Source organism: Silurus meridionalis, chromosome 8, assembly GCF_014805685.1.
Source record: "Silurus meridionalis isolate SWU-2019-XX chromosome 8, ASM1480568v1, whole genome shotgun sequence".
In the NCBI taxonomy this organism is placed as follows: domain Eukaryota; kingdom Metazoa; phylum Chordata; class Actinopteri; order Siluriformes; family Siluridae; genus Silurus; species Silurus meridionalis.
The window spans coordinates 10659379-10677726 of record NC_060891.1 but is presented as its reverse complement, the minus strand read 5'-3'; the positions used below and the strand labels follow the sequence as shown (position 1 = coordinate 10677726).

Here is an 18348-nt window from a genome sequence, read left to right as displayed (position 1 = left end):
TAATAGTAGTGTTGTTACTGTTGGTGAGGTCTTAATACAGTTTTAGTTGTTGTTAGTAAAGATGTTGCAGGTGGTGATGGTATTAGTACAGTGTTTGTTGTTATTGTGGGTATTGTTGTTGTGGGTGGTGAACGTATTAGTACAGTGTTTGTTGTTATTGTGGGTGGTGAACGTATTAGTACAGTGTTTGTTGTTAGTGGTAATGGTTTTAGTAAAATTGTTGTTGTTAATAAAGGGACCTTTTTTGTTGTTTTTAGGAGAGATGTTGCTGGTGTTAGTAGATATTAATACTATTGTTGTTGCTATTAGTGAGGTATTAACACTGTTGTTGTTGTTGTTGCTGTTGATATTGGTGACAGTAGCAGTAATTTGTTGTAGTAGAAATTAATACTATTGTTCTTGCTGTTAATGAGGCATTAATACTGTTGTTATTAGTATTGTTGTTTTGGTTGGCGATGGTATTAATTCTGTTTTTGTTGTTGTTAATGTTGATGCTATAAGTATTGTTATTAGTACAGGTATTGTTGCCGGTGGTGACAGTATTAGTACAGTTGTTAGTAGAGGCATTGTTGTTGTTGTTGTTGACGTTAGTGGTGATGGTATTAGTACAGTTTTTTATTAAAGCTCCTGCTGTTGCTGGTGTGAAAGTATTAGTACAGTTGTTACTTTAGGTATTAGTGTTGCTGTGTTTGGTGTTAGTGGTAGTAAGAGGTGTTGTGATTGCTGCTGGTGGATTGCTGTATGAGCAAAGGGAAACCTCTGTAGGTGAGGTGTAACAGGCTAAGCTCCCAGGTGCTAACGAGGAAACGAGTAAAACCAACGTAGAGTCAGGAAGCAGAAGAACAGAGAGAATGAAACGCGGAAGATCTTGTTTGGCCAAGTGAACCGCGCTGAGGTTATGAGTGTCACAGGGTTTCCCCACCGCTGCTGCTCTGAGCATCAAGACAAACATGACCAACTGGACTACAACTCAAGTCTTTGATGATTCGGTCGGACGGACCTGATTTTCAAAACGGGAGATAAAGGTGTGGTCAATCCATCGGCGTAAAAAGTGGATCGGGGAACGCGGATTATTTTTTTCCTCTAAAAAAAAAAGATATCGTCCATAATCGATGCCAAAAGAGAGGCGGAGGTCTATTAAGGAGGCGTTGACCTGTAGATCCTCTCCTCTGCGCATTGGGAAAGAGCGCCAGGGCCACTGCTCGTCCTCGCACGTCTGTGATGAGCGGCTGCCGATGGCGAGCGCGCGCCCGGTGCCGCAGCTGACCGTGACGGCGGAAGAGGAGGAAGGCAGCGGCGCGCGGGAGATCGGCTACGAGGAGGCGGAGGCGCTGAACGGAGGCGCGCCGCTCCGCCGCAAGCTCTCCACCTCGTCCGTGTCGTCCACCGGCTCGTCCGTGGGCTTGGAGGAGTCTGAGGACGACGTCCTGAGCGACAACGAAACGAAGAGTAAAGGCATCGTTACTTTAGAGCGCGTCGGAGACGGAGGAGAGGTGGGTTCACGTCTGATTTACACACACGTGCGGGGCTTTTGATCAGGGGACATTCAAACACGTTGGAGTTGCATGGTGATGTTTTAAAGGGTCTCAGAGTTTCAGTAAACCTTGGGCAACTTTTCTCCCTCTCCATTTCTTTATCCAAGGATCCTTCACTTATTTTATTCACATTTAGTGTCTGTATTAAAAAAAAATAGACTTTGGTATCTAAACTTAAAAACATTAAGCATACTACACTTTCAACCTACAACTGTCAATTTCATTGATTTTGATCATTGTAATTTTAGTTTTACATTTTCCCTGGAAACTTGCATTTACTATTTACCTTATTAAATACTTACTATATGCATACTTCTAATACTATTTAGGATGCATAACTGCACCTTATAGCACTGGAAAAATGTTCATCACATGCATCTTTGCAGAGAAGATGCACACGAAAGGCACAAATCAAAATCTATTGCTGATGGTACCACCACAGTAACAAAATAAAATCAAAGGCATCTTGGTACCTCTATTATATGTGTAAGATCAAGATTTTCAGTAGAAGAAGCTGAACTTTGTAAGTAGTAAACATGCTTTTTTTTTTGCTGTAGGACACGGTCATGCAATCTGCAAGAATGACATTGTAACTCTTAAAAGTGTGAAAACAGATAAGAGCCTATTAGTACGAAGCCTCAGCAAGAACAAATGGACATTTTTATTATACACTAAAACATATAAGCATGATTTATCTTTTGTCAGATAAGCTCTGGCCTTGCTGGTCAACTGCACTTTTATTTTATTTCCGTAATAACTAACGTATTGTAGAGAAATGGATTTGTGTGCAGCTGCATTATGCTACAATTGAACACTGTAAAAGCTTTCTAGAATGTAGGTGGTCTTCTGTGCTGTATTTAGAATTGAAAATGATTTAATACATCCTTTGAAAATCACAAAGTAGTATTTTATCCAAAGTGTGTCTCCCATTGTATGCCAAGCGCTGAGCGTTGTTTTGGATAAATTTGCTGTTCTCGGAATCCTGCCGGTTGATCACATCCATAGAAGGCGTTAGCAGTCACCGAACTTTAAACACATGCAGCGTCTTGAAGTCTGGAAGGCATGTCTGTACAGTATCCAACCTGAGCCTTCAGAGGACTTTCACAGTTCAGCACCTCCTGCTCGATGAGGCGCGTGTAACGAGTGTTATTGACTCGTTAAATGTAAGAAAGACAAAACCCTGCAGTGTTCAGTTTCTTTACATAAGGGCATTAGAGTAGATTGTTTCTCAAATATCCCCAGGAACCTAGCAGTGCACACAGGCAATCTTATCTTGGCATATTTGAAGAAAAACAAACCTTCAGTGCTGTGACATTTAAAGCCGAAGCCACATCGTGCAGCAACACATTTTCACTACCTCTTTAAAAAGGAACAACTTCAGGCCTGTTGAAATGCCACTCAGCTGATCATCACAGTTATTATAATAAGCGTGCTTCATATATTCCACACTTGGCTAAACAAAGAGGTCTTTATTTAGCTCGTTCTGTTTTTTTTTTAAATAGTGCACGGTTGCACTGTTTTGTGCGTATGTGTTTTTTTCCATCTCAGTTCTTCTCAGTAAAATGTCTGTGGACTGTCCACTGCTGTGGGTTGACATGGTAAACCAGAGTGTGATTTATCCACTGCCTGTGTGTGAGGTGACATTTTGGTCAAGCCCAGTGTGTTTACAAAGTGGTATGATCTGCTTAAGCCTCCCCCAACACACACAGATAGTCTGCATATGCATACACACACACACACACACACACACACACACACACACACACATATATATATATATATATATATATATATATATATATATATATATATATATATATATAAATAAAATATGTATTTAATATATGTATTTAATATAATATGTATTTAATATATTTAATAAATATATATATTTATTTACATGAAAACTTTGTTTGCTATACTAAAACTCCAGAGAATATTGAGGTAAGGTATTTCCTGGTGAGTACATGATGCAATATTTGCTGCAGACAAACATTTTGTTGTTTTAAGTGTTCTCCCCTTCAAGATTTATAAGAGTTTAAAAGCTAACTTAGTCATGTTTGTGTATAATGTCCAATATGACTGTTCAATTCAATATTTGGCTAATGGGTGTGTTGCAGATCTGTGCACTTACTGTTCTACAAGGTTTAGCTTTTATGTTGGGTAAAAGCTTGATTGTCCTTTCTGCTTATCTCTACTTATGGGAGTTCTCCACTGATGCCGTACAAATCCACATACAACTTTTGTCATGGAGTAGATATCATTTGAAAAATGACTTACCTGATTATATTTTATCTTCAGTGTTTCAGTATGGTCCTGAGGTTATTGTCTTTTGTGAAGATGTACAAGTTGATCATTACTGGCACATTCTTAAAAATGAAGTATTAAGTCTTTTAATTATAAGATCAAATAGTGTGCTCTGCGTTCTCATCTGTGACCTTTTACTAGACACACTGTTGTGTGTCAGATTACGCAATTTGTGTGTAGGTGGAGGAGCGTGTGTAGGAGTCTGCACATGTTAGTGGAGGAAAATGGCATTTGAATTCAGCAAGGTTAATAGTTTCTAAAAAAGCAAGTATCACTCGTAGTACTTTTTCACATGTATGTATTTAGTGGGCATACATTAAAGAACAGTGTTGATGTGATGGTGGTGTGTACCAACCCTATACTGGTTCTTTTTCAGTAACAACATGCAAGAAAGTACATTGTTCCTCTTATATCTCAGCAAATTGTCAATACTCAGACATTTTATTTGTAACAGTCACTCCCTCACCACGTTAATAGGACAAAATTATGCAGCTTGTCATGTGACAGAGAAACTAGAACAGAACTGGGGGGTTTTCGCTATTCGGTTTAAAGAAATAAGACTACCATCCTGTGTACTGAAACTTTGAGTCTGTTTGTTGAAAGAGGAAATTTCTACTGTGAGAATTACTTTCAAACATGTATATCAAAAATGATATGTGGAAAAACTATCTCTTCTGTAGACCCCATTATTCAAGTCTCCACTGTGTTTAATTACACAAAGTTTGCGCTATGGCACTTCATTCAAACCGTAAACAATATTAAATAGAAAAACGCGGTTGTTATTAGTTTCATGAAGCATTTAATGTGTCGTATTTTACCGTACTTTCTGTAAGAGTGAAAGAATTCCACTTTGTTTTTTATCAGCCGTCACACATGTTCACTCTCATTCAGGTAAAAAAAATAAAAAAATAAATAAATATATATATACAGTTTTTGTAATATTTGTTAATTAGGATATCATTTTAAAGGAAAACTTTAAATAATAATGGAAACAAAGATTGACCTATTAAATAAAACAAAAATTAATATAATATACATAATTTATATATTATTATTTAGAAATGGCACTCTAATGACATTTTTTATTTTTATCACTGGATCTTTTGTCTTAAATGATGTCTCGAGTAGCATACATTTTCTTTTTATGTTAATAACTATGAAAAAAATAACTTTATGCTAATATTACCTATTAAGTCTAAAGCAGCACAGTCCTGTGATAAGAAGCATGAGTGGTTCAAATAAATACCACAGAGCGGTTTGTAAATATTTGAAGGATTTTGGTTTAGAGCTTTTGCACATTGGCTTTCAAATGGAAAAATTACTAGGATGTTCACTTGCAGAAAGCTTAGCTTTAATTTGAGGGTGTTTACATAAACTCAAACTGAACTGAAAGATGGCTGTGTTATAGGTCTGAAGACATGTGCCAGAATATGGTGGTGTGTATGGGTCACATAGTTTACACAGCCTTTACATTGAAAGGTTGTGCGACTGCCTACTGAATAAGACTATTTTATTGAATAATATGTTAATTTATATATTATTGATGGCTCTCTGAATTAAGTAATGACTGTTAACTAGCAAAATTAAATTATTTCCATGCCAACTGCCATGCTGTCTGTGTTTACTGAAAAGAAAAAAAAAATTCCGTTGGCATTGGCAATGAGCGGGAACACAAACAACAGAGTGCTCAGCCGAGTCATCTTTATTAAACACTGTTATTGCTGCACATGGAAAAAAAACCTGAAAATCTTGTAGGCTTCCACGTAATATATTGTTGCAGGACAACCTACAATGAAATCCTACGAATATTTACATTCTTTGGTTTTACGCAGGTTACATGCTTGTAAAACAGGTAGCAAACATTTGCAGTTTAATCCTGAGCCAATTTAGCACATGGTTCTTGTAGTCTTGGTGTTTGACAATGCGGTAATAGAGCTGAGTGAGACTTTCCATGGGTTGAGTGCACAGTTGCATGTTGACTGACGTGTATATAAGCGACACACTTATACTGACTGAATCCTTTTATACTCATTTATATAACTTTTGTAATAAGAACATACAAATCTATTTATACCACAATAGTGTTGAATTGTAGTCATGTGTTGATTAATGTACAGATTCTAATGGTAACAAAAATAGGTATGATTGTTGATGTGGTGAAGCCTTCCAGTGTTAGATCTTATAAGCTTCAGGAGGTTTTTCTTCACTGGTAAAAGTAAATAAAGATAAAGACTGGTGAAGGAATGACGTTTATTTGTTTATAGCCGCTATAATTGTAAGTGATAACCAGAATTTTACTTTTTTTTTGTATTTCACATGTAACTATACACAAAAGAAAGACAAGCCATCAGTCTTTAATAAATAAAATTGTTATTGTTGGAAATTGACCCACCTTCTTTTGACCATTTTCTGTTTCTCGAAATTAAACGCTGCCAGTTCCCACCAACTTGCTAGCCAATTGCAGGTAAAAGCTACCTCCAAGACACGTCAATTCTGCCAAGATCATCTTTCCAAACGTCCCCTGCAACACAGGGGTGAATAACACGTTTAGAGATAAGCCCTGTCTACCCTCTATTATACTAATGAGCCATGTGTGAGACTTCCGTGATTAGCTATTGTCACTGTAAATGAGAAGAGAGAGAGAATTATTCTATCCTTTCCTAGACCATAGTCAATCCCTTAGTTCCCTAGGCTGCCAAGATTCGAACTAATGTAGAATGTACAATTTTCACTCATGCCACTCAAGAGCATCTGATTATTATTATTTTTTTATTCCTTTATATGATTAATTGTCAGTATAGCCTTGTTGTTTATATACCGTAATTTCCGGACTATAAAGCGCACCCATGTATAAGCCGCACCCACTGAATTTGACAAAGATTTTTATTTTAAACATAAATAAGCCGCACCTTGTCTATAAGCCGCACTACACTGAAACTAATGAACTTTAAACAGGCTTTAACGACAGACAGTGCCTGTTACACGGTGTAACGTGTGAAATATGTTGTGGCTCCTTTAAGAGCAGAGCGGTATTTTGGGAATAGCCTGGCGCCGCATTTTTCCGCTATTACTGCATGTGTGCAAGGCCGAGGAATATGTCCTTATTATTTTCTGATGTTCATTTCTAAGTTTCTTTAATTAAACCGTAACGCTGTTGCCAAGAAAAATAAAAAAGCACGAGTTTTGGAAACCTGTCTGTGCTTATATGATTTCTGTTGCAAATGGAGTTAGCGAGCTCTCCCTTCACCCAGACTCAATGCGCTACAACGGCTTGTATCTAAACAGTAGCCTACCAAGAAAGTCATTGTTCACTGTATTCCTCCTTCCTTTCACACAACTATTTCTCTCGGGAGTTTATCTTTTGGCATTGTCGTGCGTTAAAAAAAAAGTTTTTTCTCCCGATGCCGTGCAGCTCAGAACACAGGTGAGGTGCGTTTTTTTGTTTCCGTTCAGAAATTTCATTGGTCTAATGTTATGGGGTTCAGTTTTTTGGCTTGAAGTTTGTGAAACCGGGAAAAACCCAGGAAAAAATTCATAAATTAGCCGCTTCCTTGTTTAAGCCGCGGGGTTCAAAAAGTGGGAAAAATGTAGCGGCTTATAGTCCGGAAAATACGGTAGCTTTGATTCCCTCTTATCGATGCTTTCTCTTCAAGTAACCTTTCATTTTAAGCTTAAAGGTGTTTTCCATATGGAAAATTTTTGGTGGTGTTGTTTTATTTTTTTTGGTGACATTACAACATACTTCCTGTCGGACTTGCTGTATAAGCAGATTAACCAAAACATCTTTTCAGTATTCAGATACTTGCATCTTGCACAATGGACCAAGATGTTGACAGTATTGTTTACTGTTTCTCAGCAGGCTAAGACCTGGTGCACATTGAAGACTGTTGTCCGTTGGCATGGTATAGCCTCACAGAGAAAGCGCTTGTCGTGGGTTCAGTTAGCCGGTCATAAAGGTAAAAAAAAACACATTTCACTACTAAAGTGTACCTTGTGAATTCTATTAAGCTAGTATTTTCTTACTGCAGGCAGCTTCAAAGCAGGAGAGGAGGGCACGATTCTGAAGAAGTACGCCGAGAACGAGAAGCTGTGTTTCGAGCACTTAAGGGGAGACAGGTTGGAACGATTTGTACCAGCCTACCGTGGAACGGTTGAGAGAGATGGAGAGCTCTTCTTACAGATGAGTGACCTGCTAACCAACTTCAATGGGCCGAATGTCATGGACTGCAAGATGGGAGTGAGGTTAGTCACTTAAACACTAAGCGCTCGCCTTCAGCCCTGAAATGTAGTTATAGGGGACAGAGCAATTTAGTAAGCTGTAATGTCAGAGGGAATGTTGGATGCAGACTAATAGCTGTTCTAATTGCTTCCTTAAAGCCAGCAGATGGTCTGTTATGCAATAAACAGGAGATTAGTAATCCATGTGGTCATTAAGTGTCATGAAATAAAGAGCTGCTGTGGTTAAAATGAGGTGGATGAAGAAGTGCTGTAAATGTATAAAGCAGGATTGCTTCCTTGACTGTCTAATGCTAGTGCTTTTTATGATTTAAATAAAGTATGGCCTATATAGTTAATATTAAATAATATTTAGCAATCGATGATTAAGTACACGATTATTTATTATTATTCGGAGGTAACGCATATCGTAAAACTGTGTTTGTGTGTGTGTGGTTAGCCTCAGCTTGTTTAAACACCTGTTACAGCTCTTGGTCTGTTTCCTGTTGAGGCAAAGAGAGCAGAGCACAAAAGCTCATGAAAAATGAAGCCACTCACACTTAACAACTGAGGCATGAATTTCCGGCACAGAGCACAGTTTTTGTCTATGCACAGCTACACAAGCACACACGGGGTGTCCCTTAGGGCTTCCTTCTCATACACTCTACACATGGCAGACACTTATACATACGCACTCAGACATGTTCGGAGGAGTCCCCTGTCGACTTCCTCTTTTCAAAAAGGAAGGCAGCACGAGAACGAAACTAAAAATCACACAAGGAAAAAAAACAAAAAAACAAGAACAGCCACTCCAATCTTCATATATATATATTTGTGGATACCCATTTTTTTTTTATACAATGGTTATAAGTATATAGGTATGACCGTATTCAAGGAAGTGGGTTTTTGTTCAACACGAAGTCAGTAACTTCCTGTGACTTTTCACCTTACTGATCTCAGCAGTTCTGTACATTTAATGCCCTGACAATCAAATGATCTTTATGATATACAATGACAGAGCCAATCGAGCACTTCCTTTCATTAAAATGCACTGGATCACCAATAAAATGGATGCTACTTTTTTTTTTTTAGCTTCAGAGAGTCGATTTCAATCCAGCAAACCTTCAAAACAGGCGTGAAGGGTTCATCGGATGTTCTCAGCAGGCAGCTTCTCTTTCAGCGAGTGACTCACGCTTCGCTATGCATTCTCTCTTTCCAATCAGAACATATCTGGAGGAAGAGCTGGAGCGAGCCAGGGAGAAGCCCAAGCTGCGCAAGGACTTGTATAACAAAATGCTGGAGGTGGACGGCGAGGCTCCCACCGCCGGGGAACACAAGCAGCAGGCCGTGACCAAGCTACGTTACATGCAGTGGAGGGAGACTATCAGCTCCACCAGCACTCTGGGCTTCCGTATCGAGGGCATCAAGGTACCTGCGCAGGCCAAAAAAGCAAACATTTGATGAGGGAGGGCACTTAGTGTCAGTGGAAACAGGATACAGCGTATGAATTATTCATTGTTATCTCATGGGCATGTAAATGTCAACATAAAGGTTACGCCACAAATATTGACTTGTAGTAATTGTTTGTACCACGGCTCGCACAAGGCCTTAATTCTGTGTATATATATATATATATATATATATATATATATATATATATATATATATATATATATATATATATATATATAAAATAAACATGTACAGTGGCCTGGGGAAGCCTTCAGGATTTCACATCTACTCTTTTTTACTGTTTTGATTGTATCTCAACCACAATTACAGAAGCTTATTCAAATATTTCTGGTGGGTGTTTTGCTTCTCTAGCCAGAGTGACCGATTTCATCACCATGTTTGTTCAAATGATCTCCTTACCCACAATCATCTTTGTAAAAAAAAGATTACAAACTACTTGAAAAATAATTAAGTGGCTAAACATGCTTATGGTTTCTTCAAGTCTAAGTGTCAGAGTACTTTGGATGGTTGTCGGAATTCTGTTGGGTTTTCTCCAGATGATAAACATATATTTAGCTTCATGATGCCTAATAGTCATAATAATACTACTAATAACAAGAAGAATTGTCATCAAGATGATTAGCGTATTTATTCATTTTCATTTTGATTTTTCAATCGGACAGAAATCGGATGGGACCTGCCGCACAGACTTTAAGAAGACTCACTCGAGGGAAGAAGTCGCACAGGTCTTCAAAGACTTTGTCAGCGGGAATGGAAAAATAATTGTGCGTAAAAAAACCCAGAAGCAGATCATCCCGTTGGTTTAGGTTTCACAGCCATACTGCTTTTTTTTTACTTTATTACATTACTATTCACTAGTCTACTATACAAGGCACAATAGATGTACACATACACATACATTTGCTAGCTGTATATGAATTATATGTATTAGCACAGAGAATTATGTTTAGCCCAGATGTAATATTTTGTCTTGGATTTGTTTGACATTGAGTAGATTATAGTATGATGATGATTCACGAGGAAGATATTTTAATCTCCCATTATTTCACCTCTTTTTACACTCACTGGCAGAGTCAGACTTGGATTCCTAACACGTACATTTTTCACTGCGGTTACTGAATAATGTATACAAGTTACTGAATCAAATATTTATATTAGAAATCAATCAAATTGTTTGACTTTAGGAAGTTAAAGCCTAAGTGAGAATAATGTACAGTCAAAAGTGTTGAACTGGAATGAATTATTTGCATGCTCTATATGGAGGTCAGTGCAAACAAGATGAGGAAACTAGTTAGAACCACAAACAATGCAAGAACAAATATACACCATTAAAAGTTGGGGCGTGCGTTTTTTTTTTTTTTTTCGAATGAATTCAAATCTATGCTAGAATTACTGTCGAGCCACTGAATAACATGTATTTACTGTATAGTGAAATATTTAATACTATGCTTTTCTCTTATGTGTTTGTTACAGAGCTCCTACATTAGGAGGCTGGAGGATATCAAACAGACCCTGAAGGCTTCAGAATTTTTCATGAAACATGAGGTAAATTCCAGCACTTTTGTCATTTGCTCGTGTTTGTGGCCTGACTATCCCTGCGTTCCTTCTTTGTAAATAACTCAACACGAATTGTGATCGAGTAAATCGCACTGTCGGGAAACAAACACTCGTCTTCAACGCGACGTGACAGAACAATTTATTTCCCAGGTCATCGGGAGTTCAATGCTGTTCATCCACGACCACACGGAGCGAGCTGAAGTTTGGCTCATCGATTTCGGTAAGACCACGGCTCTTCCTGACGGACAAACGCTGGATCACAATATTCCCTGGAACGAGGGCAACCGAGAGGACGGATACTTATGGGGCCTCGACAACCTGCTGCACACCCTCAGCTCCCTGCCAGCACTGAGCTCATAATGAACTTTTAAGATGGACCCTTTTACATCGTGCCATGGGGAAATCTGTGTTTCATTCGCAGTATAAAAATCACACACTCGACACAGCTTTTCTTTCATATGAGTAACTGTCCAAGAGTCCAAGAGCACAGAATTTAATTCAGGTGCCTCATGTCCCTAGCTGATAATGTTGGAGAATTTATAGCACACAGTGACATCAATTAGTACTCAGTTTGTCAGTAGACTCAATTTAAATGACCAGTGAAGAATATTACTGCACCCTTAATACAGTATACCATGCTCTATTACTGAAAGTCCATTACCAGCAAATTACCATTAAAAAAAAAAAAAAAAGCAAAGGCAAATTGCTTTTACAAAAATGTAAGCTTTTATTATTAGTCAAAGCTAATATGTACCAGACAAGATACCGTTTGTTTTGTTATTCCTCCCAGAGGACGAGAAACACGTTTAATGCCGAGCCGATTGTGAGCGCACAGCACAACCAAGAAATTCTAACAAGACTTCCGCCCACATTTGGGGGTGACTCACTAGATTTAGCTGCCACACTCGCTCGCTTTTATCTTTAGCCTTATCTCCAGACCATTGCTGTGATCATGCTTTGTTTCTCACTTCTAAGGTGTCGTAAAATGACTCACTTGTTTGTTCGGTGACTTTTTACTTTAATTGCGATTCACGCGATTACCCGTTTAATGGCAAGTGTGCATTAGTTGAATGCAGGTTATGACTCATGAGCAAACCAAACAGTCTTGGAAATAGGAGAAGCACAGCAGGAATCTTAGTCATCTATTCCACAAGCGCAGTTAAGTGTAATGCTAAACGGTTGCATATAATAACTAAGTACATACTCCAGTAATGAAATAACTGCAGTATTAACTATTGCAGACAGAATTTGTGTTATGTAACGCCCCTCTGAATGTATTTGCACCACAAAGAGCTGAAGTACAATCCAAGCAGTTTTCCTTTTTCTGTTTCTTTGAAAAAAAAAATCAAAATCAGGCAGTGATAGCAATTTAAAGCTCTGCGTTTGCAACCAGAATTATACGTTGAAATCCCAGGACTGCCAGAGAGACAGCTTTGCCCCCCCAAAGCAAAGCACGTAACCTTCAACTTCTTTTTGTGTTTTACTTATGAGGCCCTTTGTTTAACGTTTCAGACCTAAAAATCAAACCTTTGTAGCGGATTTGCGATAAATCACCAATCTGTAGAGACTGTAAGACACATTAGCATGTCTCTTTCTGTATGCTCCCCCTCCACCCACCCACTGAAGCTCTTTCTGTTCTCTATCATCTCCTGTATGATTTTTCTTTTTGTGGGACAGACCACTAATATCAATTCCCCCTTTTGAAACTTATAAAACGTGTATGGGTTTACGAGGGTCTGTGGGTTTTAACCGTGTTTAAACCCAGGATCAAATTAGGTGTTTTTTTTAAGACTTTCCTACTTGAATATCACTAGTATGCAATTAATTAGTGTCTATAAATATATACTGTACTGGTAATTTTTTTCAAGTTTGTCTTGTGGCAAAAAGTGGTACTGCGATTTTTCCTGTTCATTTGTTGAAGGCTTTATTGTATTCTTTTCCTGGTGTGAAGCATTAAGTTTTAGGACCTGGGCTGCAGTTTGCTTATCTATATTTCTGTAAAAGTATTTTCCATGTCAAAGCGGACAAATTTTTACCTTCAAACACTATTGTTTTTAGGGACAAGGTGACAGTATTTCTTGTCACAGGACAAACACGTGAGATGTTCTCATAATAAATATCTTTAAAATAATGAGCATTTTTTTTAGCCTCTATGACAAATCTTTTGGAGAAATTGGTGTTCATTTGCGTGTTTATTTTTATACCAGGATGATGTTTGAATTAACAAGTTTATAATGAAAGTGAATGAAGTAACAGTAAGAAAAATCTGTATAATTGTTAGTCAGAAGGATGGAAATTGTTATATAGACATGGCTCAAATCAGTTTATCAAAGTGTGGTGTATGTATTAAATCCATAGTCAGAAGTATAATCAAATATGGTTTTTATTTGAGTTTTGGAATGACTAAAACTAACACTATTATATACAGTAGAAATAGCATTTTCACAAGATTCAGGAGCAACAGACTGTCACCAAAATCTATTGCTCCCCCTTGTGGTTATTGAAGATGACAGTTTCCTGCATAAAGAGTATGTATTTATGCAGCCCATTGGCAGTGATAAAGTCACTACTTTATGGTAATTAAAAAGTTCAACAAACAAACCACAGAGTACACGTGGGGTTAAATTATACATTATATATATATATATATATATATATATATATATATATATATATATATATATATATATATATATATATATAAATCGCTACATATCTGCAATTGTTAGTCAGAGTAAAATATCAATTTCTATATAAATATATATAAAGAAGCTTGCTCTGTGGATCAACTCGAAAGTAGTAATATCTTCAATGACACACAAGTTGAGAATCTCAAAGTAAAAAAAAACATGTCGGTAAACTTCAATGAACAGTGTATATGAGTTTGTTCTTAACATGAAAATATATAAACAAAACAACATCTGGCAAATTAAGTAATTAACACTTTACTGTCTTAGCTATAATCGCTAACCAACAAAAATATAAACATAAAAACTTCACATGGGAATATCATATTATTAATAATTAATATAATAAAAAAAAATCCTTAAAGTATAGAAATGTATTGTTGACAGTGATGTTTTACACTGCTCTGGAGCAAGTCCTCACAGATGGTTCTCCACTTGTTCACTCACACAACCATGCAATAAAACACAAGCACTTTGTTTAACAAACTGTCAGCTTCCTACAAATCCAAACAAAACATAACATCCAGCCAAAATTCTTGGGAATTTGGCAATTTGACAAGTTTGATGGTTCCCATTAGAGATATTTCGCATTTTCAAGCTGAATAAACTGCTCAATATAATAGCAGTGGCTCTGTTTACAATCTATTCAAGTTTTTTTTTTTTTTTTTTTTTCCCATCATGGTAAGACCTATCAATTAAAAAAAAAGTTAAATTCTTGTTTGTTGCTATTGCTTGCAAATCTCAATTTTTGGCTTTGACCATGCCGTGTCTCTCCCTGATAAAAAAAAGGAAAAAAAATGCTGGTTCTTCAAAATATATCCATTGAAATATCTTTCACAGTGTTAGATCCAGTGTAAATGGATGAAGATGCAAAGGGGGGGTGGGACTTGCTTTCAGCTTTCATGAACGTACCTATAGAAAGCTACATGCTCATGTTTCATACGTCTTTTATCTCTGCAATAGCGAACTTTTTTCTCTTCTCCAGCAGCCACAGATCCTGCAAAGGCTTACAGAAGGTCAGAGCAGAAGCACAATTTCTTAATGATCTGATTAGAATGGTCTTTAATCTGGAAGAAATTAATGTGGTGAACTACTGCTTTCCTAAACCTGGATTTTATATATATATATATATATATATATATATATATATATATATATATATATATATATATATTTTTTTTTTTTTTTTAAAGCTACTGCTTTAGCACAGTCTCTTTCATACGTATTCATTTACATGAATCTGGTTTTGAATACAGGTAGCAAAAACCTGTCATTGATTTGAAGATTTGGTATAGTGAGTTCTCCAAGTATTATAGGGTGCAACACAACCTGTTCTTCAGGACCCCCAGTGTACACACATACCACCCGTAAATGTGTGAACCCAAATAATAACACCAGATTCAACATGCTAGAAACATTAGAGAGACTACATAGATATTATTCCTGTAAGCAATGCAGTCTGTCATCTGCATGCTATACACTGCACCAGGGGTGCCAAAACAATGGGGAACATGTGAATGATTCCAAAACCTATTGAGTGGACAGGGGACACAAGGAATGCCCATTGATTTGAAATTGTTCTTAGGAATTATCCACAGTAAAGAATGCAGTCATAACCCACTTAAGATACAACATTTCCCAAGAATTGGTTTGTGTCTGTTTTGAGTTGCACATGAACTGAAAAAAGTCCAAATTCTCACAGATCTTGTGATTTTTTTGAGAAAAAAGACTCCAATGTTTCTATGATGCCACTTATGCCACATGAGGACAGGTTTGTGAAAAAACTCCAGCTGATTTGCTCCTCGATTGATGTTTAAACACTTCTGTAATATGCACAAGATGCTTGTTTTGAATGACCCATTTATATGGATGCCATAATATCTTTTTACACAAAAAGAAATATGGAACTATCTTAGTCTTGTTTTCTGTTCTTTTAAACCTGCAGGAGCATTGCTGGCCTCCCAATTTATTTAGATCTAGAAGAGGCAACCTGAATGAAGAGGAATACTTTGTTTTTTTTCAGTATTATATCTGGCTTGAGTTCAGCATCTAAAACTGCTACACAGGAGTAACAGTAAGATCTTCTGACAAAGAGAAGCCTGAGTCTCGGTCCCGTGTGGGTTTCTCTGGCTTGCTATGCCTTCTGATATCTTCATGTCCATAACTGGCATGACGCTTGACCAGTGGTTTGTGTGTATTGGAAACGCCCAGTGCTGTTAGAGAGGAGCTCGCTGCAGAACTACTGCTGGCTTTTTGAGACCTAGCAACTACCAGGGGTAGCCCCTCAGCTTCAAATCTCTGCTCATCATATGCGTAATTTACATTGCCACAAGGGAAGACCTGGAGCTTAGCCAAGTCCATAACAGCAGCAAGAGAGCTCCCTATAGCCCTAGCCTGCATTTTTTTTGAAGTGAGACTCAAAGACCCTTGAGGACTCACGCTCATTTGAGAGGGGGCAGGTGATGCATTTAAGCATGGTGATGCATTATCTCCCATTCCAGCGTTGTTATGTTCTGAAGTTAAGGTAGAATGAGACAGAGCAGTGGTGGTAGAGGACAAAGGCATGGATTGGGTGTGAGACAGTGCTGTCCTCCCAAAGCTCTCCAGAATCCATGAACCATAAGTGGGGTTCCAAAGGTTCTTGGTGTTGTTTTTTAGCTTTTGGCTTCCTGAAGAGGAGCTAGACCTGGAGCATGGTTGGTGCGCTGGAACTTGCAACCAAGAGCTTGAGCATGCTCCAGAATCAGAAGGCGACTCAACCCAAAAAGGCTCCAAAGCTTCACGTGGCGCCATGTCCTGAGGTAATTGGGATGGTCGCTGTAACAGCAGGCAGGGTTTCTGGACCTGAGGGAGTGGAGTAAAGATCGCAGGCTGCACTACAGGCGCATCCAGTGATCGGCTAACTAGAAGAGGAGTCAGGCTGCCAGATGCTACTGGACGAATCACTGTGCTGCTCTCTTCATCCACAGTTGGCCCATACTCCACTGGAAGGGGTGTATTTATAACATCAGGATCCTGCACACATAAGCAAGTGAGGAGCAAAAGAGGAAAGGCACAGGCAATTACGGCTTGGACTGAAACCAGATGTAATTTTTTTATGGTTGGTGATTATTTTTTACCTGAGTACAATATTTGATCCTCTCTAAAATAGCGGAGAAGTTTGGGCGATGTTCTGGGCAGTGTTGCCAACACTGTGTCATAATCCGGTAACTACAACATGAAAGAATATCTGTCAATGAACAAGTCCTTCAGAAAACCAAACCATTTGGCATAAAACCCAATACTAACTCAACCCTTAAGGAGTATTTCATGAAGCCCAAATTAATAATTCGAATAACCATACTGAACAAATTGCTCTAATTCTTCTTAGAAACATGCATTTATTTGTATTATTTACACTCCTCCACTAGTGTAGTAAAATGGGCAATGGGCAATTATTCTTGACTAAAAGATTTAAGCATTTACACTGGTCCTGGGCAGCTCTTAGGTGGATCCATGCGTCCTCCACTGGTCACAAACTCCAGTACCTCCTGATTGGTCTTACAGGGATAAGGCATGTAGCCCAAGGAGAAAATCTCCCACAGCAGTACACCAAATGACCTACAGAGGGAGGCAAATGCTACAATTAAATATACTTCCTTCATAACTACATTAACAAACTAGAAAGTGCTCTGTCAGATATTTTAAAATAGGTTTAAACGTTTTCAGCAAAATCAACTGGTATCTTAAAGAAATGTCTCTCACGAAAAATAAAATACAATTACCACGTATCAGTCTTGCAAGTGAAAATGCCCTCAAGGAAAGCTTCAGGTGGCATCCATTTAACTGGCAGCATGGCACGTCCACCCTTCCTGTAATAACTGGCCCTGCAGGGCAGCCGGTTATAGTTAGAGATACATGGAAACAACTTGGTTTCACAAAACATCTATTTAATGTGTGCACTCAAAAAAACCCCGAGATGTTTAAACTTAGAGTGCAGAAAGATATTCAAAATTATTTGATTTAAAGCCAGATGTTTACATTAATGAATCTTTTCATGTATACTTTTTTATACACTCTAGATCACAAATAAGATCTGAAAAAATTTTATGGAATTTTTATTAAATCAATTTTCTTTTAAATTGCTCTTGTAATGGTAGCTCAGTGGAGGTGGTAGCTCGGTGGTTCAGGCACTGGACTGCATTGAAGGTCATGAGTTAAAATAACAGCACCCTTATGCTACCACTGCTGGGTCCTTAAAAAAAGGCCTTAACCATCAACTGCCAGTCAGTCACTCTGGATAAGGGTTACTGCCAAATACCATAAAAGTAAATGCCAATGAGGCTGTATTTATTTATATATAATAGATATATTTGGTACATTGGTTTTAACATGGACAGTAAGATCACCTGTATATATCACGAGCCATTCCAAAATCTCCAATTTTGGCTACTCGCTCTGGACCAGGACAAGTCAAGAGGCAGTTCCGTGCAGCAATGTCTCTGAAACAAAATGATTTATAAAAGCATTTTCATATTTGCTCCAACAAGATTCTAAACTGATCCCAGAGCTATATATTAGAGTTTACAAATGCA

The 18348-nt window shown here is 37.8% G+C and overlaps 2 protein-coding genes across 4 annotated transcripts in view; one reads left to right on the top strand and one right to left on the bottom strand.

Annotated features, from left to right (window-relative positions):
• Nucleotides 1-639: 639 nt before the first annotated feature.
• Nucleotides 640-13218, top strand: itpka (inositol-trisphosphate 3-kinase A). Of its 2 annotated transcripts, none has more exons than XM_046855395.1 (7): nt 640-1493; nt 7702-7798; nt 7871-8084; nt 9281-9485; nt 10193-10294; nt 11004-11075; nt 11238-13218. In XM_046855395.1, exons 1-7 carry the CDS (start codon nt 1113-1115, stop codon nt 11445-11447), a joined length of 1281 nt encoding a protein of 426 aa, XP_046711351.1. In that variant the 5' UTR covers nt 640-1112; the 3' UTR covers nt 11448-13218. The 2 variants fall into 2 exon arrangements, with proteins under 2 accessions (XP_046711351.1, XP_046711350.1); XM_046855394.1 differs by having other exon boundaries at nt 653-1493; nt 7699-7798.
• A 1713-nt stretch (nt 13219-14931) lies between these two features.
• ltk (leukocyte receptor tyrosine kinase) overlaps nt 14932-18348 on the bottom strand; it is a 67189-nt gene continuing 63772 nt past the window's right edge. For both annotated transcript variants that reach the window (XM_046855392.1, XM_046855393.1), the window contains exons 25-29: nt 18163-18255; nt 17539-17640; nt 17240-17374; nt 16894-16984; nt 14932-16789 (exon numbers count right to left, since the gene is read on the bottom strand). In XM_046855392.1, coding sequence (XP_046711348.1) covers nt 15833-16789; nt 16894-16984; nt 17240-17374; nt 17539-17640; nt 18163-18255 — 1378 coding nt within the window. In that variant the 3' untranslated portion in view covers nt 14932-15832. The remainder of the gene's footprint in view (nt 16790-16893; nt 16985-17239; nt 17375-17538; nt 17641-18162; nt 18256-18348) is intronic.

What these genes read in the sequence shown, in the direction of transcription:
- itpka (XM_046855394.1), top strand. Translation starts at nt 1,113, where the DNA reads ATGCCAAAAGAGAGGCGGAGGTCTATTAAGGAGGCGTTGACCTGTAGA. An exon ending in GACTGCAAGATGGGAGTGAG is followed by an intron (nt 8,085 to 9,280) that starts GTTAGTCACTTA and finishes CTTTCCAATCAG; the next exon opens with AACATATCTGGAGGAAGAGC. An exon ending in TCCGTATCGAGGGCATCAAG is followed by an intron (nt 9,486 to 10,192) that starts GTACCTGCGCAG and finishes TCAATCGGACAG; the next exon opens with AAATCGGATGGGACCTGCCG.